This window comes from Enhydra lutris, unplaced genomic scaffold, assembly GCF_002288905.1.
Source record: "Enhydra lutris kenyoni isolate GAN:26980312 unplaced genomic scaffold, ASM228890v2 scaffoldscaffold16, whole genome shotgun sequence".
Lineage (NCBI taxonomy): Eukaryota > Metazoa > Chordata > Mammalia > Carnivora > Mustelidae > Enhydra > Enhydra lutris.
The window spans coordinates 14,138,716-14,164,590 of NW_019154100.1; the positions used below are offsets into that span (position 1 = coordinate 14,138,716).

Consider the following 25,875-nt stretch of genomic DNA (forward strand, 5'->3'; position numbering starts at 1 on the left):
CTGCTTCTGCCCCTCTCCACTGCTCGTGCTCTCTCTTTCTCTCAAATAAACAAGTAAAATCTTAAAAAAAAAAAAAAGAGAGACCTAGTAAGGTAAAAATCTTTAAAAAAAAAAGAGAGACCTAGTAAGGTATTGTAACTAGTTTGAAGAAGAATCCAAAGAACAGACAAGTGAATGGGTGATCGTTGTTAAGATGAATTTGTGGATAAATATAAAGCTGACCTCTTCCACAGGGCAGAAATTAGTTTCATCTCCACCAGACAAAATTCCTGTGCATCTCTGTGGACAAAAATCATTTGCTGCTATCAATCTTCTATTGAATTAGAAAAAAAAGACAAGGAAAGAAAGTAACTTTATGGTATCAGATCACCAGAAGGAGCCCCTAGACACCATCCTTGGAAAGAATCCTTTTGTCTCTTTCCAAAATTTCCCTAGTTTCCCTTGATTTAAGGAAGTATGCAACTAATTATTCTGAAAATGACTGAAGGGTGCCCGGGTGGCTCAGTCAGTTAGGTGTCCAACTCTTGATTTCAGCTCAGGTCATGATCTCAAGGTCATGAGACTGAAACCTGGGTTAGGTTCTATGCTGGGCAAGGAGCCTGCTTAAGATTCTCTCTGTTTCTTTTTCTACCCCTTCTCCTCCACCCTGTTCTCTCTCTCTAAAAAAATAAAAATTAAAAATAGAAAAATTTTTTAAAATTATTGAAATTACGGCATTGAAGGGATCTGTGACAGAACTTAAGCCTCAACACTTAGCAGTTTTGTGGAACAATCACTTCTCCTCTTTGAGCTTCAGTGAGCTTTTCTGTAAAATGAGGATAACAGTATCTAGCTCATGGGATCTCTTATTAAGGTGAAACATGTCCAAAGCTCCTGACACAGTGTGTGACTCACAGTAGACACACAATAATCAGTAACTATTCCTGGGCTAATTATAATTAGCTGAGCCAACCAAAGAATAATTGCTCAGTTTTGCTTCTACCACACGGAGTCAATCTAGGTAGAAGTTACATACAGCATTTGGGAGAGCCCTGGGGAAGGCAAGCATGTGGCTCCCACAAGGGACACTGAAAACATCAGCTTGGTAACAGAAGGGAGATGATAGAGAATGCTGAGAAATAATGCAGGTGTTGGTAACATCCAGCTCTGAAGGGGCTTTGGAATCCAGACACAAGTTTTGGCTCTGTTGATAAGCAGCCAATTCAGCATCATCTGGAATGCAGTTCCCTGGGCCTCACCCCAGAACTAATGACTTAATAGCTGGCTGTTGAGATTGTTTATTTTATCAGTTTACCCAGATGTTGCTTGAGCACACAGAGCTTTTAAGTCACTGGTGCAGATAAAGGACGTAAGACTTTTTTCTGGAGTCATATTCTTGAAATTTGGGAGTAAAGTAAAATGAGGGGCCTTCCAGCCAGTGTACAGGATAACTTTCTGGATGAAAAAATGAGGTGAGCCTGAAGGCAGAGGGAACCGACAGGAACAGGTGTAACCCATCGCTCAGGTGATGAGGGACTTCACTAAGGTGGGAATTAAGGTGACTCCAAACATTATTACAGAGAGGTAGAATTTAATGACCAAGTGGGTAGGAGATTCAATATGGAGGACAGGCAGTGTTCAGAACTGACCTTCTGATTTTAAGTCCAGGTGAATAGAACAGAGATTCATTGACGCAAATGGAGAATTGAGAATGGTTGGTTTTATGGAAAGTTAAGCTCAGTTTGGAGCATGTTAATGGATGATGATACTTTTAAGTGGAAATTTACAGAAAATAATTGAAGGAAGGGGAGGGGTGGGGAGACTCCCAAGCTTGAGTGACAGGTCTTGGCTAGAACAATAGATGAAATTTTTAAGAAACATCCTCAGATAAGACTTCTCTGTTTCCCTTCCTCTTTAAAGTTTATTTAATTTTTTAAAAGATTTTCTTTATTTTAGAGAAAGACAGCACAAGTCAAGGGAGGAGCAGAGGCAGAAGGAGAAATAGGCTCCCTGGTGAGCAGGGAGCCCCATCCCAGGACCCTGGGATCATGACCTGAGTCAAAGGCAGCAGCTTAACCAACTGAGCCACCCAGGCACCCCTCCCTTCCTCTTTAACTTGTCAAAATGTATGTTTTTTCACACACCAAAGATTACATGAGTTAAATGCTAATCACTTGACAAACCTAAAACGACTGTTTAAAATTTAGGTATTATCCCACTTGTAAAAAAAAAGAAAAAGAAAGAAGAACAGCTGTATTTAGAGTTTATTTCAAAGGTCAAAATATATGGCATAGATGATAAAGAGAACATGTTTAGTTATCTTCCTCTTTCTAAACAAGATGTAAAGTCCTTCAGATTTGGGAAGATGGTTAGAAACTCATTTGTATACCCCAGTGAGGTTTTTGGTAAATGCTTAGTTGTTGTACTAAATTTTAAAATGATTCTTGGGGATATCTAACAATGTACAGCATCCCCCTATCCCTGCAGTTAAGCCTGTTTCTGGTAAATACCATGGGTTCAATTCCCAACTGTGCTACAACCCTTTGAGAGGCTAATTAAGAAACTTGGCTCATATGGGAATTGTTGTCTGAAAATTAAAAGTTAGCATGTGCTCCAAGTCTCAGACTCACTTGGCCCCCTGGGAAACTTCCAAGTCCTAGATAGGTCCTCAACCCAAATTGTCGATTCCAAACTACTCTCTCGGTTACAGAAGAATCACAAAAGGGCACACAAGGAGGCTTTTCCTGCTCTTCGAAGATACACATACTTCTAACACAATAAAGCTGTTTTATTTTTTTTTTAAAGATTTTTAAGTAAAGCTGTTTTTAAAAAGCACCTTTGATTCCAAGTGTTTTAATTTGTGTCTTGATCCTACTTTTAGCAAAAAAGAAAAACTGTACTATAATCATTTAGTATGTACAATAATCAAAATGTTTTATTGATCACTTTGTCAATAAAAAGATGAGCAAGTTCCCAGTGAAAATAACTTCCTTAATGTGCTTCGAAACTCCAGGCAGTGTCCATATTTGAACAAGGATTAGAATTTATATACATTTTTATTATTGCCTGGTATTTGGCAGAATGTATTTTCATACAATGTCTTGTAGAGAGCAATAAAACACATTCTGTAAGGAATTTCATTGTATATGAAATATTTATTGAGTCTAAATGAATACCTTCTTTGCATTTCTAAACTTGAATTTATGCTTATGTTGTTATAAAAGTCACACTGTTTAGAGTAAGTTTATATTTTTTTCCTGTCCTTAACAGTCTATATTTGTGTCAATTAATTTAATAATAAAGTTGCTTTGTATACCTATTTTTTTTGTGCTTGTAGTGTGTAGAAAATCAAAGCAGATTCAAATGTACTTTCTATTAATGCTTTATATACTTAAATTTTGGATTGTATCATATGTGCAAAAAATACATAAATACATTCATTTATTCATTTGACAATTCCTTAATGAGCATCTCTTATGCTCCAGACACTTCTAAGTGCCAAATATACAGCAGGAAATATAGCATTATGTACTGCAGAATTTGCCCTTTATCTAATTATAATGGTCCTCTCCCCTCAAATAGTAATTTGATCCAAAATTTGTTGCAATTCAACCTACAGTGTGCTCCTAAGAAGCAGAGGTCATAAGAAGAAATCTCTTACAGAAGTGAATTTAGAATTCACATTTTTTTTTTCTTATTAATTCAGTATTTATTTGTCTTCCCTCTGTCAAACCCTGAGCCAACTACTTTCCCCAGGCTGCCTGGGGAGGTATAGGAAAAGTATTATACAGGGCAGACGAGACACGGGAGAAAGACCTATGGGAGGTGGAGACGGTTCCTTCACATGGTGAAGAGGATGAGAAAGGCCACCATCAAGCAAAAGAGCCCATGGCCTCCGAGAGGGCAAAGCCCAGAATGGCGTAGGAGAAGAGCTGTTGCTTCAGAGAGGGATTCCTGGCATAACCAATGATGAGGCTCCCAAACACAGTCCCAATTCCAGCCCCAGAGCCAGCCACCCCTACTGTGGCAGCCCCAGCCCCAATGAACTTGGCTGCTGTATCGATGTCCCTTGAAATGGCACTGGTTTGGAAGCTTCGGCTAGGAATAAGTGAGGTCAGGGGACGTGGGGCTGCCAAGATGCTGAGGCCCTTATAAGGAGCCTCATCTGTCAGTGTCTCGGGTGGTTTTAGCACCACTGCAGACAGTGATCGGCTCAACAGCTGAGAGGTGCTCCTGACCAAGAACGGGGTGGAGACGAACTTTGCACAGGCGTACATTTTCAGGGAATGAGGGGCTGCAGCAGGAGAGCTGCAGCAGGAGAGCTGCTCCCAGGGCCGAGGAGACAGAGAGCTAGAATTCACATTTTAATTGATTCCTGCTAGTCTTCAGTAATACGAACACCTCTGCTTTCAGGTGTAGGATTTTACTTTCTAGGAAGTTCACATCATGAGCAAACTCCGTGTTTGTTTACTTCAGTCAGTTCATTCATTTGATCCATGAGCAAAGGCCGATGCAGTATGATTGGTGAGAAATGTTTGAGTCTGATCATTTTAACTACAAATATGTTATAATTTATGTCTTTAGAAATATAAGATAGTTTACCTTTTTTTTTTTTAATTCTGCATCCTTTAATGAGAGGTCTTTATCTTTTATCTGTTCACTTTTTTCCAGGTTTTAGGGACAAAGCCGGAGCTTCCGGATGGAAACGATGATGATGACACCGTAGCAGACATAACGAACAGGAAAATGGCTAAACTCTACATGGTGAGTTCACTGTTAGTGAGTTCTGTTGTTTTCACTAGACTGGATGCAGCTGGGAGACATGTTCTGGATGGGACTCTGCTACAGCTGATAATTCTCCTTGCTCTCAAAGAGAAGTGTGTCAGTAGAATCCATTCTTTCCTCTAGTATGTTTATTAAAATTCCTCTTTTTATTATTTTTAGTTATTTTTATTAAAAATGTCAAATCAGTGAAATTATTGCTACAACTTAAAATTATATGGTGTTGCCATGCTAGTTTGCAATAATAGATTTTGATATATGAAGTTCTTAAAATGTTTCCTTCATGGAATAAAAATACTCAGTAAGCTTTTTCTTATAAATTTTTTTTAAAGATTTTATTTATTTATTTGACACAGAGAGAGATAGAAAGAGAGAGAGACAGCAAGAGAGGGAATACAAGCAGAAGCAGTGGGAGAGGGAGAAGCAGGCTTTCTGCTGAGCAGAGAACCTGATACAGGGCTGGATCCCAGGACCATGGGATCATGACCTGTGCCAAAGGCAGACGCTTAACAACTGAGCCACCCAGGCACCCCAAAATTTTGATAAACTATAAAATCTTCATGTTATTTTAAATATCCTATTTAGTCATAATGAAGGCTTTCTTTGTTACAGGAGGGCAAAGCTATCAAATCAAACAGCTGGGAGGAAACAGGGTAAAAACGACTCTGTCCTGGGCATTGGATACCTAGTTCCATGTCACCTCTCTGGTGATGGCCCACCAGATGACCTTGGGCAAGATACGACCATGCTGGGTCTCAGTTTTTTTATCTGTAAAAAAGAGAGACAGATTCCTTTAGAAGATTATTCAGGTTCCTTAGAACTCCAGAATTTTATGATTTTATTGCTGGTGAAGGTAACAGAAGCCACAGATACACCAGTTGAGGAGAATAGTCAATGGAATCCCGCAAGAGTCCCATCCCCTTGTAACTTTCCAAGCGCATGATTTGGAGCAGATCATTAATCTCCCTGAAGAACTAAGTAGTCATCAGCCACTACAGGAAGGAGTTACATTTCCTGCTTTAAGACAACTTCGAACTCAGAAACTGATTTTAAATGAAGATCAAGTTATTAACTTGTGTCTAGTAAGTTTGTAAAGAGTAAGTGAATTATTTTCTTCTTAGATGGCAAGGGAAAAAATGTGGTCGTGACTTCTGCTAAGTACTGATGCTTTTAATAGAAACTACACAGAAATTGTTATTCTAAAGACTTCGAGGGGGTGTCTCGGTGGAACAGTTAGTTTAGCATGGACTCTTGGTTTTGGTTCAGGTCATGATCTCGGGGTCAAGGGATGGGCATGACTACCAGACTATAAGCTCAGTGCGGAGTCTGCTTGGGATCCTGTCTTCCCTTTCTTTCCACCCCCTCCCCCGACATGTGTTCTTGCTCTCTCTTCTTCTCTTTCTCAAATAAATAAATAAAATTTTAAAAATAAAGATTTCATGGCACCTTTTTTTTTTCACTACTGCTTCTAAAACCCACTTAAAGCTTAACAAATATCTTTTATGCCACATCATCAAATAAAACCATTCTCCCGGGGTGCCTGGGTGGCTCAGTGGGTTAAAGCCTCTGCCTTCAGCTCAGGTCATGATCCCGGGGTCCTGGGATCGAGCCCCACATCGGGCTTTCTGCTCAGTGGGGAGCCTGCTTCCTCCTCTCTCTCTCTCTGCTGCCTCTGCCTACTTGTGATCTCTCTCTGTCAAATAAATAAATAAAATCTTAAAAAAAAAGAAAAAAAACCATTCTCCCACTTGGACAGCGTTAGCAACTGAAGAAATGTTTTAAAATGGGAAGATGTTAATCCTGAATCATTCCTCCCTCTAGTGGATATAAAATGTATTGCATATATGTAAAACACCAAGTCTGTAAATAAACTTAATTGGGGTTGCAGAACACAGCTGGGAAACAGTCACCTATGCAACTTATAAAAAAACAGAATTCAAGCCCCAGCGTAATGCTGCACAGCTTGACCACTGATCTAGGGAAGGCCCCAGAATCCACATATTTATCAAGTTCCCGGGTGATTACCTTGCAGCCTACAAGATGGCCTTTGAAAAACAGGGAATTCTGAAGTGGGCATTAATATCACTTTCAGTTTTGCAATACCACCTCCACCTTTAAAAAAATTGTTCTTTTAAAAAATTTTTTTTATTTTTAGATTTTATTTATTTGAGACAGAGAGAGAGAGAGTGTGTGTGTGTGTGCACGCACACGAGGGAGCAGGAGAAGCAGACTCCCTGCTGGGTGGGGAGCCCCATGTGGCAATCCCAGGACCCCAAGATCATGACCTGAGCTGAAGGCAGATGTGTAACTGACTGAGCCCCTAAAAAAAGAAATGTTCTGTGGTTGTTTCCAAACTTTGAGAGTCTAAATAAATATTTGTGACAGAAGAAATTTACTTGGACAATTTACACAAAGTATACTTAAATTACAGGACCTAATCTGGAAATAGTCTCTATGCATAGACTGTAATGTGCCACTGTCTTCTTAGCATAGTGCTTGCCCTATGGTAGACACTCAATAAATGCTGAATGAATAAAGGTTTAAGCTTTTTTTTTTTTAATGTGGGTGCAGTGAGCCTTAGATTATTACCTAGTTGGAAAGATTGCTATAAAAATTAGTAACTAATCGTGTAAAGTTCATCGACTGGTGCCTATTATTTGGAAATCTCAACAAATCTTAGCCATTACTATTACCATTATTATTTTCTGGTTCTTTAGGTCCAATGTTGAAACTTAACTTTCTGTTAATGGTTTTTTTACCCCAAAAGAATTTTTTTTAATTCTTATATAGTTAACATATAGTGTTATCTTAGTTTCTGGTGTACAATACAGTGTTTCAACAATTCTATACATCACTCAGTGCTCATCATGATAAATGTACTTTTAAACCCCTTCATATATTTCACCCATCCCCCCACCCATCTCCCCTCTGGTAACCATCAGTTTGTTCTCTATAGTTAAGAGTCTGTTTCTTGGTTTCTTTCTCCTTCCTTTGTGCATTTGTTTTTTTTTTTTTTAATTCCACATATGGGTAAAATCATATGGTGTTTGTCTTTCTCCGACTTATTTCACTTAACAGTATACTCTCTAGATCTATCTATGTTGCTGCAAATGGCAAAACGTCGTTCTTTTTTATGGCTGAGTAATATTCCATTGTTTATATACACACCGTATCTTCTTTATACATTCATCAGTCAATGGACAATTGGGCTGTTTCCATAATTTGGCTATTGTAGATGATGCTGCTGTAAACATAGAAATGCATCTGTCCCTCTGAATTAGTGTTTTGCATTTTGGGGGTAAATATCCAGTAATGGAATTGTTGGATCATATGGTAGTTCTATTTTTAATTTTTTGAAGAACCTCCATACTGTTTTCTGCTGTGGTTGCACCAGTTTGCATTCCCACCAACAGTGCATCAGGGTTTCTTTTTCTCCTCATTCTTGCCAACACTTGTTTTTTCTTGTGTTCTTGATTGCAGCCAATCTGACAGGCTTAAGTGATATCACATTATGGTTTTGATTTTTTTAAAAGATTCTATTTATTCACTTGACAGACAGAAATCACAAGTAGGCAGAGAGGGAGGCAGAGAGAGAGGGGGAAGCAGGCTGCCTGCTGTGCAGAGAGCCCGATGTGGGGCTTGATCCCAGGACCCTGAGACCATGACCTGAGCTGAAGGCGGAGGCTTTAACCTACTGAGCCACCCAGGTGCCCCTATGGTTTTGATTTTTAATTCCCTGATGATAAATGTTGATGAGCATCTTTTCATGTGTCTGTTGTCCATCTGTATGTCTTCTTTGGAGGAGTGTCTGTTCATGTCTTATGCCCATTTTTAATTGGACCATTGGGGTTTTTTTGCTGCTGAGTTATGTAGGTTCTTTATATATTTGGGATACTAACCCTTTGTCAGATATGTCATTCAAAAGTATCTTCTCCCATTCCGTGGATTGTCTTTTAGTTTTGTTGATTGTCCAAAGGACCTTTAAGAAGCCTTTTAGGGAGACACCTGGGGGGCCCAGTGGGTTAAAGCCTCTGCCTTCAGGGTCCTGGGATCAAGCCCCACATCGGGCTCTCTGGTCAGCAGGACACCTCCTTCTCCCTCTCTCTCTCTGCCTGCCTCTCTGTCTACTTGTGATCTCTGTCGGTTAAATAAATAAATAAAATCTTTAAAAAAAATTTTTAAGATAAATAAAAAGCCTTTTAGGTATGGTGCCTGGATGGCACAGTCATTAAGTGCCTGCCTTCAGCTCAGGTCATGATCCCAGAGTCCTGGAATTGAGTCCCATATCAGGCTGCCTGCTCAGTGGGGAGTCTGCTTCTCTCTCTCCTACTTCCCCTGCTTGTGTCCCCTCTCGTGCTCTCTCACTCCCTCTCTGTCAAAGAAACAAATAAAATCTTTAAAAAAATTTTTAAAAATTAAAAAAGCCTTTTAGGGTATAATTTGGCTCATTGATTTTTGTTGTTGCTGTTTTTTTTAATAGCTTTGTTGAGATATAATTTACATACCATATCCATTAAAAGTATGCAATTCAATGGTTGTTATTATAATTACAGAGTTGTGCAACATCACCATGATGTAATTTTAGAACATTTTTATTATCTGCAAACAAGCTCGTGGTTTTTATATTAGGTTTCAGATGCCAGTGGATCCATGAGAGTGACTGTGGTTGCAGAAGAGAACCCTTTCTCCATGGCGATGCTGCTTTCTGAAGAATGCTTTATTTTGGACCATGGTTCTGCAAAACAGATTTTCGTATGGAAGGGTAAGAAATGCCATTGACATAGTAGCTGCACTGCAGACTTAATGGCTATCTCTTTGAAAAGGTAAAGAAAACTTTTCTGATTTAAAAAAGAAAGCCTATCATTTTGAGACTTGATCTGTAAATAGCTCATATAAAATGCAGATATCAAAACTGTGTTTTCTTCCTACTAGTATCATTTGCCAAGAATGATAGGGTTAAAGATGGCATTGGACAATATAAAAAGAATCTTTTACATATAATGGCAATCATTAGGATACTACAAAATATATTTAACATACCAGGACAGTTTTACCATGCTCAGTGTCATATTTAAATTAAAATTATAATCATGTTTATCTCTTGGGGTGTGCAAATGTTTCATAATCATATAATGTTTTCCCTCTCTGATATTCTGTCCTTTTCATTTATCTTCCATTTAGGTAAAGACGCTAATCCCCAGGAGAGAAAAGCTGCAATGAACACAGCTGAAGAATTCCTAAAGCAAATGAATTATTCCAGCAATACCCAAGTAAGTGTGTGTGGAAATGAGCTGGCTAGAAAAAAAAAAATTAAAATGTGGGAGCTCATCCTGTCTCCACAAAACTTGTGTGAGCATTTGGATCAAAGTACCCTATGTGTGGAAGTTATTCTTCCCTTGTGTGTGTGCCACACTGTGTCCCATGTCCCTAGAACCATAGTTTTGTGGAGGATGGAATTTTGCAGAAACTGGAGATCAGACCTTCCATGGGGCTGCATTATGAAAAAAGACCCCTCTGCTTCCTCCACGGCGTTTCAGTCGAGATGACCAACCACAGTTGAATGCACTGAGAGTACTTTTCAGTTAGTCCTTAGAGCAGGTTGTGCAGACCTGGGCTAGTAGCCAGATAATCTTTGGCTTCACTGACATCAGCTTAGACACCTGATTAGTTACTCTTCCTTTTCTGAGTCTTTCAGTCTCATCCTTTGTCTTCAGTTTTATGTCCTCACACAAGGAACACAATGAGATCATTTCTTCCAGGTTACAGATCTCTTATAAACCTAATGCAGAATAAGAGTCACACATATTTGACTGTAATGGTAACATGACAGAGCTCTGTTCTTACTTCAAGCATCCAAATTCAGTGGCAATCACTTTAGTAGTGACAAAAAGCAGAGGTGGATTGTTTCATCTTCATATCTGATAATCTTCCATTTTACATTCACTCACAGATCCCAGCTTCTAGGTTTACATCTGTCATCACAGAAACCAGGACAGTTTTTTCTTGAGTTTTTTCCTCCACTCCTAGATTAATGTCTTTCCTCCGTCTATTTTCTTTTTTAGAATAATTATCATTGTTTTAAATTTTAGATTCACGTTCTTCCAGAAGGAGGGGAAACACCAATCTTCAAACAGTTCTTTAAGGACTGGAGAGAGAAAGATCAGAGTGATGGCTTCGGGAAAGTCTATGTCACTGAGAAAGTGGCTCAAATAAAACAAATTCCATTTGATGCCTCAAAACTACACACTTCTCCACACATGGCTGCCCAGCACAATATGGTGGATGATGGTTCTGGCAAAGTGGAGGTAATTGGCTGCTTTTGTTTGTGTCTGTTTGTTTTCATCAAGACCATTTATGCCAGTATTCCTGGACATGTAACTTCAGAAGACTACAAACTTTGTCATTTTACTTTACTTATTAATAAAGGTGGTCCATGACTGTATATTAAATCAGGGAATTTAAAGTTGGAAGAGACAGTTTCTGACCTTCAATCCTATTTTACAATGTGTGTGTTGAGATTCCAAGAAGTTAGGCTATCTGTGCAAGATCACCTCATTACTATTAGACATGCTGTGGAACCCAGCCATCTTGTTTCCTGGTCCAGAATTGCTCCCACTCCTGGAACTGGGATTCTCCAGTGAGGGCAAGTAGCTCTGAATGTACCAGCGACCATTAGTTAGACCTTTCCTTGTACCTTATAGGCACTCACAAAAGCAAATTGGGTACGTGCTAAACTCACAGATATTTTTAGAGCATTCAAATTGTTTGTTGTTTATTCTCTTTTTCTGAAAAAAATTGCCCATAACCCCCTAATGAATATCCCTAATTCAACTCTCTTCATCCTCTACTCTTGAGTCGTCTAACTTAATGAGAACTGGGTAATGTTGTGTCTTATAAAATATTTTAACGGCTTTCCGTTTTCAGGGGGGCCTTCAAGGTCTTCCAGGATTTGATCCTTGCTCTTCTGGCTGCCTCACTCTACCACTGCCTGAAGGCTCTTCCCTCCTCCCTCTGGCTGAAGTCTCCATTCCTTTTCCTGTGGAATTCAGTTCAGTCACAAGCTGAAGCTCTTTGAGAAGCCTTCCCTCTGTCCTGGAGCAGCCTTTGTGCTCAAACCATAAGTGATATTTCTCACAGAACCATCATCTAAGGATTGCAAAACAGTTTATTTTTCTTCCTGGCCCTCTCCTTAGTTCCTTGAGGGCTGGAATTGAATAGTTTATCCTTGTATTCCCAAGGCTTACTACAATGTTTGGAGCGAAGTATATGGGAAAGAAATTTAGGTAGTTTTGCCTCTTTTCAAAGACACGAAGGTGTACATCTCAGCTATCCGGGGGTTGCAAGAACTGCAAAGGGAGAAAGGCCCCACATGGCCATTGTCCAAGGGGCATCAGCTTGCTATCTGGGTCTGTCTCCTGCTCATATGCACTTTTCTGCAGCTCAGCACAGTAGGAGGGGCTCGTGGCAGATTTGGCTCCCCAGCACCAGGTCCCAGGGACAGTCTCTTGTGTTGACTCTGAGATGTCCTCCTGAGTAAACCCCGGACTTTGGAAATCTGGGGACTTTCTCTAGGCTTTTGGGTTTAGCCCTGGAGTGCTGTTGTTTCTTCCCTGCTCACCAGGATGTCATGCTTCTCTCTGAAAGCACCTCCACTCCTCCATCGCCAAATTTCAAGGGGAGGCGTGTATCCTCCCTGTCCCCTGGAGGGTGCGCATGCGCACCTTGCCTGGCAGGCTTTCATGTTGCTTTCCTGGTTCATCCACAGCTCTCATCTCTCCAACTTGGAGTGTCTTTAATCTGTGATGAGGCTGAGAAGCCAGAAAAAAAAAAGTTACTGCCTACGTTTATCTTTTCAGTCTTATGCCTAAATGGCACCTCTTGAAAATAGTCAAGCAATTGGCATCTTGATTATTTGGTCCCTATCTGCCACTCTTGCCTGAGGAAATAATCATGCTTTACTGTGCTGGGAAAAAAATTTTTTTAATAAACAAACAGGTTGTCTCCCAATGAATGAAATATTTTATGCAAGTTAAGAGATATATTTCTGAGCCGAATATTTTAGTTCCTTATTCCACCAGAGTCTTGTGTTATTTTCACTAATCAATCGAACAGTAGGTTTGTATTAATAGGCTCAGAACTGATGTAAGTACTCTGGAGGATGCAAAAAATATATGTATAAACACTTAAAAAATCAGTGAACCAATTGTCAAACTGATAAAATTTCTTCCTGTTGTTTAATTTGTAAGCTAGTTAGAAAAGTATTTAAAAGTTGTTTAACGATAGATCTAAAAAAAAAAACAAAAACAAAACTCCTGACAACTACTATTAGATCAAGACAATTTTAATTTTGGTATGGACTTTCCATTTCTTTCAGATATGGCGTGTAGAAAATAATGGTAGGATTGAAATTGACCAGAACTCCTATGGTGAATTCTATGGTGGTGACTGCTACATTATACTCTATACTTATCCCAGAGGACAGATCATCTACACCTGGTAAGTTCTCCTCTTTCTTAAAATCTCAAGTTTTAAGGTGGACAGATTTTACTCCAAAGTTACATTTCATCAAATTCCACAGGACGGGGCACCTGGGTGGTTCAGTGGATTAAAACATGTGCCTTCAGCTCAGGTCATGATCCCAGGGTCCTGGGATCGAACCCCGAGTCGGGCTCTCTGCTCAGTGGGGAGCCTGCATCCCCCTCCCTCTCTCTGCCTGCCTCTCTGCCTACTTGTGATCTCTGTCTGTCAAATAAATAAATAAAAAATCTTAAAAAAAAAAATTCCATGGGACAAGGGGTAGAATTATCCTATAGTTACCCCCGTGAGATTTGTATAGCATGCATGTGGTATTTTCTTTCAATATGATTTTTTACTCTGTTTTGTAGCTCTTCTCCACAAGCAGGAAGGGTTAGATAAAAATCATCCTTTCTATAGGCCCCTGGGTGACTCAGCTGGTTAAGCCTCCAACTCTTAATTTCAGCTCAATTCACAGTCTCAGGGTTGTGAGATCAAGTCCCCAGGTCGGGCTCCTAGCTCAGCGGGAAGCCTGCTGGAGGTTCTCTTTCTTCCTCTCCCTCCGCTCCTCCTCCCACTCATGCATGCTCTTACTCTCTCTCTCAGATAAGTAAATAAATTCTTTTAAAATCATCCTTTCTAGTGTAGGAACAAGATTTTGGTATCCAAATGTAGTGTTCTTTTAGTAGATATGCGGTTGAATATCTCACCTCCTGTGCAAGCTAATTCCAGCTTGCTAGTACTGACTACCATGTGTTCTTATTATTAAAATTCACTGAGGTCCTTTGTAATTGGAGCTGCAAAGTGGCAGTGAGGCAAACCCTCTGGGGGATAGATATCATTTATGGTTCTGTTTCATACCCCAGGGACCTCAAATTGATGCATTTTTACTCTTGGTCCCCATGAAATTTGTGGCAATAAAGGAGAAAAAAATGCCAGCACACCCACGTCTTATGTGGTTTTGCATAATAATTTGAGTTAATTGAAGGTTAAGTTTACTTAGAGTCCAGTGCCAGGGCTCTGATCAGTGGGAAATGTCCAATTGGGTAAGTTAAGTATACATACCATGCTGGGCTGTTCCAAAGGGATGGGGATTCTGTAACAAATCATATAGTGTCAGATTCTCCAACTTTTTATTAAGTGAAATCAGGGTGGAAGGTACAGGGGTGAAGCAGGATACTACTTTTGCCTACATGGTGATGTCAACATTCAGTGGGTGTATTGAGTGTACATGGACACGGGTCTCTGTCGATATGGAGACATTTCTCTGTGGTGAGGGTCCTGCCAGATGAGAGTCACCTCCATCTGGACAGTGTAACCACTTACCACTTACCCTGACCGGTGCCTTGAGGCCAGCCAAGTTCAGGAGATGGGATGATTATCTTTATCCTATAGGCTCTCGGTGTCCAAAGGATGGTCTGGGAACCAGAAACATCAGCATTGCCTGGAAGCTGGTTAAAAATGTACAATGTGGGTTGCCTGGGTGGCTCAGTGGGTTAAGCCTCTGTCTTCGGCTCAGGTCATGATCTCAGGGTCCTGGGATCAAGTCCTGCATCGGGCTCTCTGCTCAGCGGGGAGCCTGCTTCCCCATCTCTCTCTGCCTGCCTCTCTGCCTACTTGTAATGTCTGTCAAATAAATAAATAAAATCTTTAAGAAAAAAAAAAAAAAGAAATGTACAATTCCAGGACCCACCTTTGGCCCACTAAAGCAGAACATGCAATTGAACAAGATCCCCAGATGATCCACGTGCACTCTCCTGATTAACAGGTCCTGCATCACCTTAGGCAACGGTTCTCATCACATCCTGTCAATCATTAATGTATTTAGCTACTTGACTCTGTGTTTATGATGTCATCTTCATAGCAACCATTTTTTTGAGCAGCATGTTTGTACCAGCAAAGTGCTGGGTGTTTCCATTATTATGTTTCTTCCTCACAACCAGGTTATTTTTGAAAGACAGAAAGGGAGGGGAGTAACTTAAGATGAAGTAACTTAACCCAAATTCACAACTGTTGTATCTGGTGAAGGAGCATTTCACACTTTGATAAACAGCTCTCTTTAAGTCTAAAGTTGAGCGCCCCTATACCCTGGTGTAAGCTCTGTCCTCCTTTTGCAATTCCTTCTTCCAAAATATTAGCTCAGAAAAGTGTTTCTGGAAAACATGGCCTTTACAGGGATAAATCGGTTGTTCTCAGTCAGCTTTTCTTTTACATTCTGTTTCTTGGTCTTTCTCTCCACTCTCTTTTGCATATAAAAAATCTAATTGATTGTGGCACTTAGCTCAGACAAGAGAGAGGAAACAAGTAGCTCAAGAGCACATTTTGAAAAATTGATAATTCACCATCTATGTAAACAACTATGTGACTGTAACGAAGACAGACTAAATTGGATAATAAATGTTAAATGCAGTTACTTTTTCTCAACTCATTTGAAAGTATTCACCGAGCACTTTCTATGCGCCAAGCACTGTGCTAGATAGATACTAAAGATACTGTGGTGAAAAAAAAAAATCACCCGTGTCCCAAGATTTGATACTTTATTTTTTTTTAAGATTTTATTTATTTATTTGACAGTCAGAGATTACAGGTAGTCAGAGAGGCAGGCAGAGAGAGAGGAAGGGAAGCAGGCTCCTTGCTGAGCAGAGAGCCCAATGTAGGGCTCAATCCCAGGACCCTGAGATCATGACCTGAGCCAAAGGCAGAGGCTTAACCCACTGAGCCACCCAGGAGCCCCAAGATTCGATACTTTAAAAAGAAGCAGGTGATTAACAGGCATTTCAATGAAGTATGAAGGATTTTAAGATAAAACCAGGCTCAATCTTTGAGGAATTCTAGATGAGACACCAAGCCCACCCATAGGTCTCCTGGAAGTGACATCTAACTGGGAACAGAGGAGCAGGTAGGCAGGCAAGCAAATAGAGAAGTTGTATTAAGCAACGCAGAGAACGTGTGCTCTAATTTACTAGTAACGACTTATGGCTGGAGCAAAGTTAGGGAGCAAAAGATAAAATCAGAGAAATCAGAAGGAGCCAACCTGTGAACAGCCTTGGAACCATCCTAGGGAGGATGAACTTTATTTTCAGGGCCTTGGGAACCAGTCAAAGAGTTAGCTCTGGGAGCAATATGATTGGCTTTCCTCTTACAGAAATTATTTTTGGTTGACATCTCTGAGAATGGGCTGATGGGAGAAGGTCGGTGGCAGGGAAGCCACTGGGAATGTGTTGCAGTAATTCAGCCAAGGGATAATGTGGCCAGAACTCAGTGTTAGAGCAACAGGGAGGGAGCGGATAAGATGAGTTTGTAGTATTAAGGCACTGGTATCAGAAAGACTGGGTATGAGAAACAGGGAAGATGACCAGATCACAGGTGGCCACCAATTTCTGGTCCATGCACACATGGATAGTGTTTCATTCACTGAGATAAGAAACTCAGGAGGAGGGCAGGTTTGGCCCTCACTATAAAAAATTCAGAGGGAAAAAGTGAGAATATGCCATATTCTTAATAATTACTCTCTTTAGGATGGGGCTAGGGTGGAAGAAGAGGTCATTTAATTTGTTCTTTCCAATTTTATGTGATCAAGTTTCCTATGATGAGAATTTATCATTTTTTGAGATATCAAGAAGATATGTTAGATATTTGAGGGTCCTTTTGAGAGTCTTATTTTCACGGATGTTAAATATGTCAGTTTGTTAACGTTGTGTGGTTTGCAGGACTTCAAACGCTTGTGTAAAGGCAGTGTAGAGACATTTAGAAAATAAGCAGATCTCTTGAATATTAGCTTTCAAACTAAACAGCTTCCCAGGTTATATGATAATTTTGATGCAGGAATGTAAATGGTTAAGTCCGAGGCACAGTAAAGGATGAAGGACTAGAATTAAATCAACTACTGAATACACATATTTGTTGTGGCTTTTTAAAAAATTTCTGAAACCACTTATATTCTAAAATATGATCTTTTCTCGGGAATGTCAGGTAGTTGAAATTGAACAAACGTTAAACAATGGCAATGATGAATCTCTCAAAGCAGTAAATTCTATTTTCCTGCAGCATTTATTTGTAATGAGTAACAAGTGCCAAAGATTTATAAAGAAAAAAATCATGTCAAAGTAGAGTTCTCCCCTCTCACCCCCACTGCCCCTAAGTGTAGGTTTTCAAAACTGGAGGTGAAGAGCAACTTTATTATGTCCTAGTTGTGGTGGAGTGTTTGACCCCCTGCGTCACAGATCCATAAAGCAAATGAGTCTGAATCTGTGTGGATAGGAGCAAGGGTCACTTTGACATGAAGTGGAAGAGGAGCTGGAGGTAAGTAGTGAAAAATTTATTAAGAGCATCAGAAGGTAGGAGTTTGGTGAGGGTTTCTAGGTTTGCTGGATGAAATACTTCAAGGAAAAAAAATGGAAATTGAGACAAAAGTTTGGTGATAATGTCTATAGTCAGTTGAATGTTTTCCTACAGATTAAAAAAAAAAGGAAATAGAGAAGTAGGCAGGGAACTGCAGATGTGACAGAGAAAGGAGAGGTGGTAACAGACCCAGCTCTCATCCCCAACTCTGTGTTACTCCCTACTCGGTGCTCCCAGAGGCTTGCTGAAGTGTTTGTTAACATTATAGGATCCTGAAAAATTTAAGCTATTGGCATTAAAAGACTATTTTTATGAGTAAGCCTTTATTAGGGAAAACATTTTTAATTTTCTTTTGAATGTGTGCCTCACATGAGCATGTCTTCCCCCCACACACACACACTTTGTAGAACTTTTTTCTAGCATTTGACTCTGTTGTGGTAAAATGAAATATTCTGAAATCAACAAAACTTGTTTCCTGTACCCAGTGTTTTGGGGTATGTGTACGTGTATATGTGTATTGCCCAGGATGGAAGGTTATTGCTAATCTATTCTGGGTATTGGACAAGTACGTCACTCTTAAGGTTTCAGAAGAAAAGATATGGTTGACTCCTCTTTTTTAAAGATTTGTTTATTTATTTTAGAAAAAGAGAACAAGTGTGCATGTGTGAGTTGAGGGGAGGGGCAGCGGGAGAGAGGGAGAGAGGGAGAGAGAGAGACTCCAGCAGACTCCCCGCTGAATAGAGAGCCTGATGCGATGCGGGGCTCAATCTCATGACTTCCAGATCATGACTAGAGCCAAAATCAGGAGTCGGACACATAACTGACTGAGCCAACCTGACACCCTAATAGGGTTAGCTTCTGAAATTCGATTCCAGGATTAGTATTTTTCCTGCTAACCCCTAGTCAGGCAGAGGTGGGATAATTGGCTAGAAGCAAACTATGCTCAGTGCTTCGGCTTTCCCCCCACAAACTCATCAAACAAGCAGATCTCCCAAAGTTTGCTGTACAGATTAAGCTAGTGGTTGGAGTTATAGCCACAAGGTACCTTAGAAAGAGAAATTGCAAATGAACTGATTTTAGACCCCTGTCTGGGTCTCTGGTAACTGAGCCACTCTTATGGTTTTATGGATAAAACCTTTAAAAAATTGCTAGCATGACAACATGGGGCCACTCTGTCACATACTTCTAATGATTCTTTCCTTGATTTTTCTGGGTCCAGACATTTGTTACTATGGTCACCAAATGCTGATGTAAAGATAGGATGCTTCTAATATCCAGCCTAATAGATGGGGCTCATATTCTACTCAGATGGATTATTTTTATTGTGGAGACGATTTTCCAAAGTAGGCAGCCCCCACTTGAAATGAGACAGACCTGATTACTGAGCTAAGTTATGTAAGGAGATAAGCCTCAATTTCTTTTCCTATAAAATGAGGATAAAGAATATAATTATCGGGGCGCCTGGGTGGCTCCGTGGGTTAAGCCTCTGCCTTCAGCTCAGGTCATGATCCCGGGGTCCTGGGATCAAGCCCCACATCTGGCTCTCTGTTTCAGCAGGGAGCCTGCTCCCCCCGCTCTCTCTCTGCCTGCCTCTCTGCCTGCTTGTGATCTCTCTCTCTGTCAAATAAATAAATAAAATCTTAAAAAAAAAAAAGAATATAATTATCATGTGGAGTTCTAGGCAATACACAGGGCAATTCATGGATCAATGTTAGCACTTTCAGAAAAACGATAGCTTCTCTGGCCGTATCATGTCAAAATGGTTTCATCTTGATCTTTCCTAATGACTTAAATCTCTGAAATGCCTACACTAGAAAGTCGTAAAACTTAAATACAAGCTAATTTTCTTTACTTTGGTTCCTCCAGGCAAGGAGCAGATGCCACAAGAGACGAGCTGACAACATCTGCATTCCTGACTATTCAGTTGGATAGGTCCCTCGGAGGACGGGCTGTGCAGGTTGGGGTAGTTTCTCTCCCAGAACTCACCCACGTTATTTGCTAGCCCAGTGACTAGTTAAAGACTTCCTCTCCAGCTGGGATGGGAATTTGGCCTTTCCTAAATATTACATTTTTTCATTTTGAAACTTAAATGTTCCTACTCTCATGCCATACTACTTCTCTCAGATTCTTGAAAAGAGGGAGCAAACAAAATTGAAAAACAAAAGCAAAAACAAATAACTAGTTAGCAGATCAAAGGAACCCAAGGAATTGACAGTTATTTGACATAAAACTGTTCTACCCAAGTTATTACTAACCCAGCTGATCACTTTCCAGTTTTCAGATCTTTGTAAGTGTGTAATTACTTCTTAAAAGATAATTAAACTTTGAGGTAAGTCAGATATTTTAGTACATAAAATTTAGGATGTGGACGCCAAATTTGGTCTTCTAACTGGTTTCTTTCCTGTCTTGGTACTTGACAGTCGATATACAAAGCAAGTTAGATCTTAAAATTTGAAGTTTCATATTAACTTTTTAATATTTTTACAAATTAGCAAGATGACTGAATTCTTTAAATGCATTGAACTCTACTTTTCCCTGAACTATTAAATTCACTTCTTGAATGAAATATTTCTAGTTAAGAACTGACATGAGTATCATTTAATTAACGTTTAAAGTATTCCTTACCAAACTATTCAAAAACATTGAAGACATACATTGTGACTTATAAATTCTGTATTTTGTAATAAAATACTTGATATACCCAGTGAATGAATTTCCATTGTTAGTCTGTCGCATCCCAAATTCTCAATGAGATGGTAATGTTTAGTTTAATCACTAGATGGCAGTAGTTCACAGTAATGTTTAAACAACTCCAGTCCCCGAGGCGCTGTTTTAAATTCCTTTGTAGAGTATGTCAACAGTAGTGAAACATTTTCAACTTAATGTTTATCTCTTTTATTTGAATTTAACAATGGAAAAATGGATCTTAATTATTGCCCCCCGCTTTTTCTTCTATGTTGGTGATTGAGGTTTTCTCAATGTTAAGGGAAATGCCAAGCCAGCAACAGTTTTAAGTAATCCTAGCTAACCTCATCCTAAACTTTGGGGTTGTGACTTAAAAAAGATTTCTGTGAGTTGCTACTTGGCTTATTTGGATGCCTACCAATTGGAAGATACCTGTGGGGGACGCCTGGCTGGCTCAGTCATGAGTCGTGTGACCCTTAATCTTGAGGTTGTGAGTTCAAGCCTCATGTTGGACAGAGAAATTACTCAAAAAAATTTTTTTAAATGAAATGAAAAAGAAAGATATCTGTGAAGTTAATTATTTTTAGTGCTCCCTAGGCCTCCCTGCTATGGCGTGTGCATCAGTATTCCCATTTACTTGGGCTTCTGGAAAAAGACACACCAGGGTGCATAAGACAGTTCAGTTTTAAATAATAACTTAAAAAATAATTGAAAAATTGAAATAATTTAAAAAATAGCTGACACAAAAGTTGAACTCTTTATGTAGAACATTGCATCAACAATTTATGTAAGAAATAAGAAACTCATTTCTAATCCAATGTCTGGTGTTAAACTAACAAGTGAAAGTAAATAATTTACCATTTACTTTCTTTAATTTCCTTGTCCTGAAAAGTCCTTATATTACATATTTTTAGAGTGCTTATATCAAGCAAATCTATTACCATCCCTATGAATAAAAAGTAGAAAACAAATTCTATTTATTTTTGCCAGATTTTGATGTTTGGAAGCCAGATTGTCATCATTTTTTCATCTCATGGTTACAGAGATGTAGAAATAATGACTATGCTTTGGTGTCGTCTTATTTTTGGAAGCATTTAAATGCACATCTCCTTACCTTCTGAAAAAGATCCGAAACATTTCTGAAACAAGTGTGTTACTACACAACTGTCAAGTGTCAGTGCTCTTGAAAAAAGAGTAATTTTTACAAACAATGGTGTACATCAGCACTTTGCTTTCTTTTCTCTTTTGGAGATGTACATGAACACACTTACAGCTTTGGACTTTCTGGAAGCAGGACACGGTGCCCTACGGTGCTGTCTCCCCCTGGAAGAAATAGTTCAGTGTGCTGTGTCCAGAGTCAAAGACGCTTAACGCAGCCAGAAAACTGTGCTTCATTAGCATTCACCTATATTTTCTGTTAATCACCATGCCTCCTGCTCTCGATTTCCTATTTATTTTTTTGTTTTTTGCTTTGTTTTCAAAAGGGAAGATAACACGTGTGGAAATACAACCCTCCTTCGTTGCATCCTTCCTTACGTTTCTTTTATCCTCCCTGCTCCCAGATCCGAGTCTCCCAAGGCAAAGAGCCTGCTCACCTGCTGAGTTTGTTCAAAGACAAACCGCTCATTATTTACAAGAATGGAACATCAAAGAAAGGAGGTCAGGCACCTGCTCCCCCTACACGCCTCTTTCAAGTCCGGAGAAACCTGGCATCCATCACCAGAATCATGGAGGTAATGCCATGCATTCAATCAAATGTGCCCTATTTATGGACTTCCCAGTGGACCTGAGCCATCAACAAATATTAGTCTTCAAAAAATTGGCAAGTAGATTCCCTCTATTTTGATAATTAATCCATTGTTCAGCAAAAACAAAACAAAACAAAACAAAAACACACATATACACACACAAAAAACCCCATAAAACAAAAATAGGAGAACCAAGTAAAAAGTGAACTCTGGATAACAGGCCTCTCACACTTTTCAACTGCATTGTACTAAAAAATTAAAAAAAGATTTTTAAGAGTAATGTAACAAATCAAATGGTCAAAGGCCTGAAGCTTTATCTTTTAGAAAGGCCTGGAGGAAGATGGATGCCAGGTGATGGTCAGGTGGTCACAGGGGAAATTCAAGAGGGAAAACCCTTGTTTGTCCAAGTGTGACACATGTGGAAAGCAGGCTTCACTGTATTGGTCTACAACCATAACTCAACCAGCCAAATAAGCTGTCTCTGACTGCAGCTGGGAAACAAATCAAACTCCATGTCACAGGTCAGAAGACAAGAAGACCTCTAGCTATGGACAAGCCAGCAGGCCCAGGTGTCTAATGGCTGAGTGTTTTGACCTCTGGGACCATCCATCACATTTCATAATCCAGACATCTCCTTCACTGTTGAAATCCACATCTCCCCAGTCACCCCTAAACTGCCCACCACATTCTGTAATCCCCACACCTGGACCTACCTGCCAACCCTTCCCCTTGGCACAAGCCATTCCGCCAAGCCCTTGAAACCAGCTGGGCCGTGACATACCTTCCACCTGCAATCTCTTCTCTAAACCAGCCTCCCCCATACCTTCTTGCTCTATGGCGTCCTCTGAGGACACAGATTCCCATATAGCCCTCACAAGTGCAAGTTGTTTTTCCTCAGTGCCCTCTTACCAGGTATGGGGGCGAGTAAGGTACCCTTCTGGCCCGCTCTTGCCTCCTTGACTTTTGTCCCTCTTATCAGACTCTCCTCCCTCAGCATCCTTGTGCCGTCATCCATGGAGCCACCAGCCCTTCCCCTCTTATTCTTTGGTGGCTTCAGCCATTGTCTCACTGACTCCATCCCTCTGGCTTCTCTCATCAAACAGTCTTGTCCTTGACCCCTTTTATCTCACACTCATATGGTCCTGTACTGAAATTTGCTATAACTTTAGCACCTCGAAAATCTGTTTCCAGCATCTAATCTCTGACAACCCTCTCCTGTCGTTTGGTCCCTTTGCTCTAGGATGCACATTCTAGCAATTTCCAGTCTCAAACCTAAGTCCCTGAACTCTCTCCATCCAACACACCCTTCATGTCTTCCCTCTCCAAACCTCCAACACGCCTGCTCTCCACTGAGCACGAAGTCAGAGTTCTCAGAGAACATAAATGTAATCACACAAGAGTCACCTCATCTACTCCCCTCCAGTGTCACCAACGTGCTCCTGTCTGTACACATATATTCTCCTTCCTGCCTGTTTCATGAAGTGAATGTAATTTATTTATATTTAATAATCTTTAAGTATTTTATAATAGTTCCTTAGATATAAATACTAAATTATTTTATAAATTAATATCAATATACTCTTACCCATAAATTAGCATTACAAAGTAATGTTTGTGAAAAGTAATATATTGGTAAATAAACGAATACATATTTATTATGTAAATAAATAAAATGTGACTCCTATCCTGAGACCAAATTCCTACCACTACCACTACCCCCAACTTCTGCCCCAGCCCTCTTGACTTCCTGAGGACTTTCCCGGATTTCCCCTCTGTCCCGTGTTCTTACCTCACCTCCAGTTCATCAATATGGTGGGCAGTAAACTTTCTCTTCTCTATCATCAGTGTATTCTTCTCTTCTGGATCATTTACTTCAGATAGCAAGCATGCCTTCAAAACACTCCCGTTTTCCATTAAAAACCCTCTCTTGGGTTTTTAATGGAACCACTGGGTGGCTCAGTGGGTTAAAGCCTCTGCCTTCGGCTCTGGTCATGATCCCAGGGTCCTGGGATCGAGCCCCGCATCGGGCTCTCTACTCAGCAGGGAGCCTGCTTCCCTTCCTCTCTCTGCCTGCCTCTCTGCCTACCTGTGATCTCTGTCTGTCAAATAAATAAATAAAATCTTTAAAAAAAAAAAAACAAAAAAAAAAACCCTCTCTTAACCCCGACCCTCCCAAATACCATATCCTTTCTCCGCCCTTCTTAAGAGAGCATGGATCCTCAAAATCATTGGCCTCACTCCCTCCCTTGTCCCTACGTGGTTAAGCCTCTTCTTTGTTAAGCCACTCTCCTCGGGCATCGTTCCAGCCACTCCTAGCCTGTTACCTAGTACCTGCATTGCACGGAGACAGAAGTATCTTTTCTAACCCCTTTCCTTAACCTTCAACTGGCCTTTGCCACAGTCACCCTTCCCTAGCTTCTTGAAACACTATTTTTTTTTTTTTCACAAGGCCTCTGAAGCAACCACACTTAACCAGGATTTCTTCCAAGTTTCTGAAGAGTGTTTTCACTCCACTTCTTGCACCAGTCCAGTTTCTGCTTCTCCTCTGCCTGTCCTTCAAAACCCCTGGGCTCAGTCTTGGCCCTCTCCATGGTTGTCTCATTCAGTCTTATCATTTAAATGCCATCATGTATATTGACCTCATCTAGAACATTCTGTACATGGATTCTCATATGTTCTATTATGACTGATTTTTTTTTTTAATCTGTCAAGTTAACCATTGAGCTTTCCTCTGCAGGCACTCTCAACTGGTTTCAGATGGAAGAGTCTAGAACCCTTGCATTCCTAGTCTCTTCCCTGCAGGCACATCTTTAAGAGGCATGTGAGCTGCTTGTGATGTTTTTTGGCTTTGTTGGCTTGTAATCTCTCAAACTGGCCTTCACATTCCCAGCCTCTCTGAAGTGTGCTCATCAAAATCATTGTGAGGCTTTCTGCTTTCATCTCCTGGGAGGCTAAAGCTTTATGATGTTCTATTTTGGAACTACTTCCCTGAAGCCACACTAGTCTGTGTGTGGGTCTCTTGTCCTCTGTCTATCCTCCACGCTCTTCCCTCTGTGCCAGTAAGGAGACATTCGGAGGAGAAACTGGCCGTGCCGGTTCCTATCAGTCTCTGTCATCACATCCAGCAGATTCCTTTGAATATGGGTCCAAGAGGCCTTGTTCCTCCTACAAAAGGATGATACCCCCATCCCTGAATGTTGGCAACCCCTGGAACACATCCTTAACATTTCTAACAGATTGTGTGTCAACTGTACTTCAAAAAAAATAATAAATAAAAAATAGAAGTTCCAACAACTGTTCCTTCCTCCTCTAGGGCTTTCTCTGGAGATAGGGTCCTGGTGAACCTGGTGAAATTCAGCTGTCCGCATAGTTAATGGCACCTCGACCCAGCTGGCCAAACACCATCATCTGACACCTTCTTGAAATGCCCTCAGAACACCAGACTTGTATTTCCTTCCTCTCTCATGGCTGTTCCATCTCAGACGTGCTCACTGGTTCTTCTTCATCACCTTGAGTCCCATGGTGGTGCCGAAAGTCATACACGTCCTGTCATAGTCACATGGCCATGTGGTCAGACAGAGTCTGACAAGAATCACAGAATCCCAAGACCGTAGACATGAAGGCACAAGCCCATCATGGGGCCCTCGGGCTCACTCCCAGGCCTGAGACTGCACCAGCTTGTCCTGCCCTGATGTTCTGCCTTCTGCCTCCTCCTCAGGCCAGAGTCCGGGCCCATGCGGGTCCTCCTCATTCCTCTGTGGCCACAGGGAGCACAGCTGTGCTTTCCTGGCCCGATTCCAGACAGTGGCCACAGCTACTTGCTTGA

At 40.5% G+C, this 25,875-nt stretch overlaps 1 protein-coding gene and 1 pseudogene across 1 annotated transcript in view; one reads left to right on the forward strand and one right to left on the reverse strand.

Moving 5' to 3' along the window:
* Positions 1–25,875, forward strand: part of LOC111147303 (scinderin) — a 75,479-nt gene that overhangs the window by 39,838 nt on the left and 9,766 nt on the right. Inside the window, exons 5-11 of the mRNA XM_022503275.1 lie at positions 4,651–4,743; positions 9,391–9,523; positions 9,943–10,031; positions 10,851–11,066; positions 13,136–13,257; positions 19,483–19,573; positions 21,864–22,034. Of these exons, the coding sequence (XP_022358983.1) occupies positions 4,651–4,743; positions 9,391–9,523; positions 9,943–10,031; positions 10,851–11,066; positions 13,136–13,257; positions 19,483–19,573; positions 21,864–22,034 (915 nt within the window). The remainder of the gene's footprint in view (positions 1–4,650; positions 4,744–9,390; positions 9,524–9,942; positions 10,032–10,850; positions 11,067–13,135; positions 13,258–19,482; positions 19,574–21,863; positions 22,035–25,875) is intronic.
* On the reverse strand, positions 3,677–4,284 carry LOC111147304 (annotated as a pseudogene).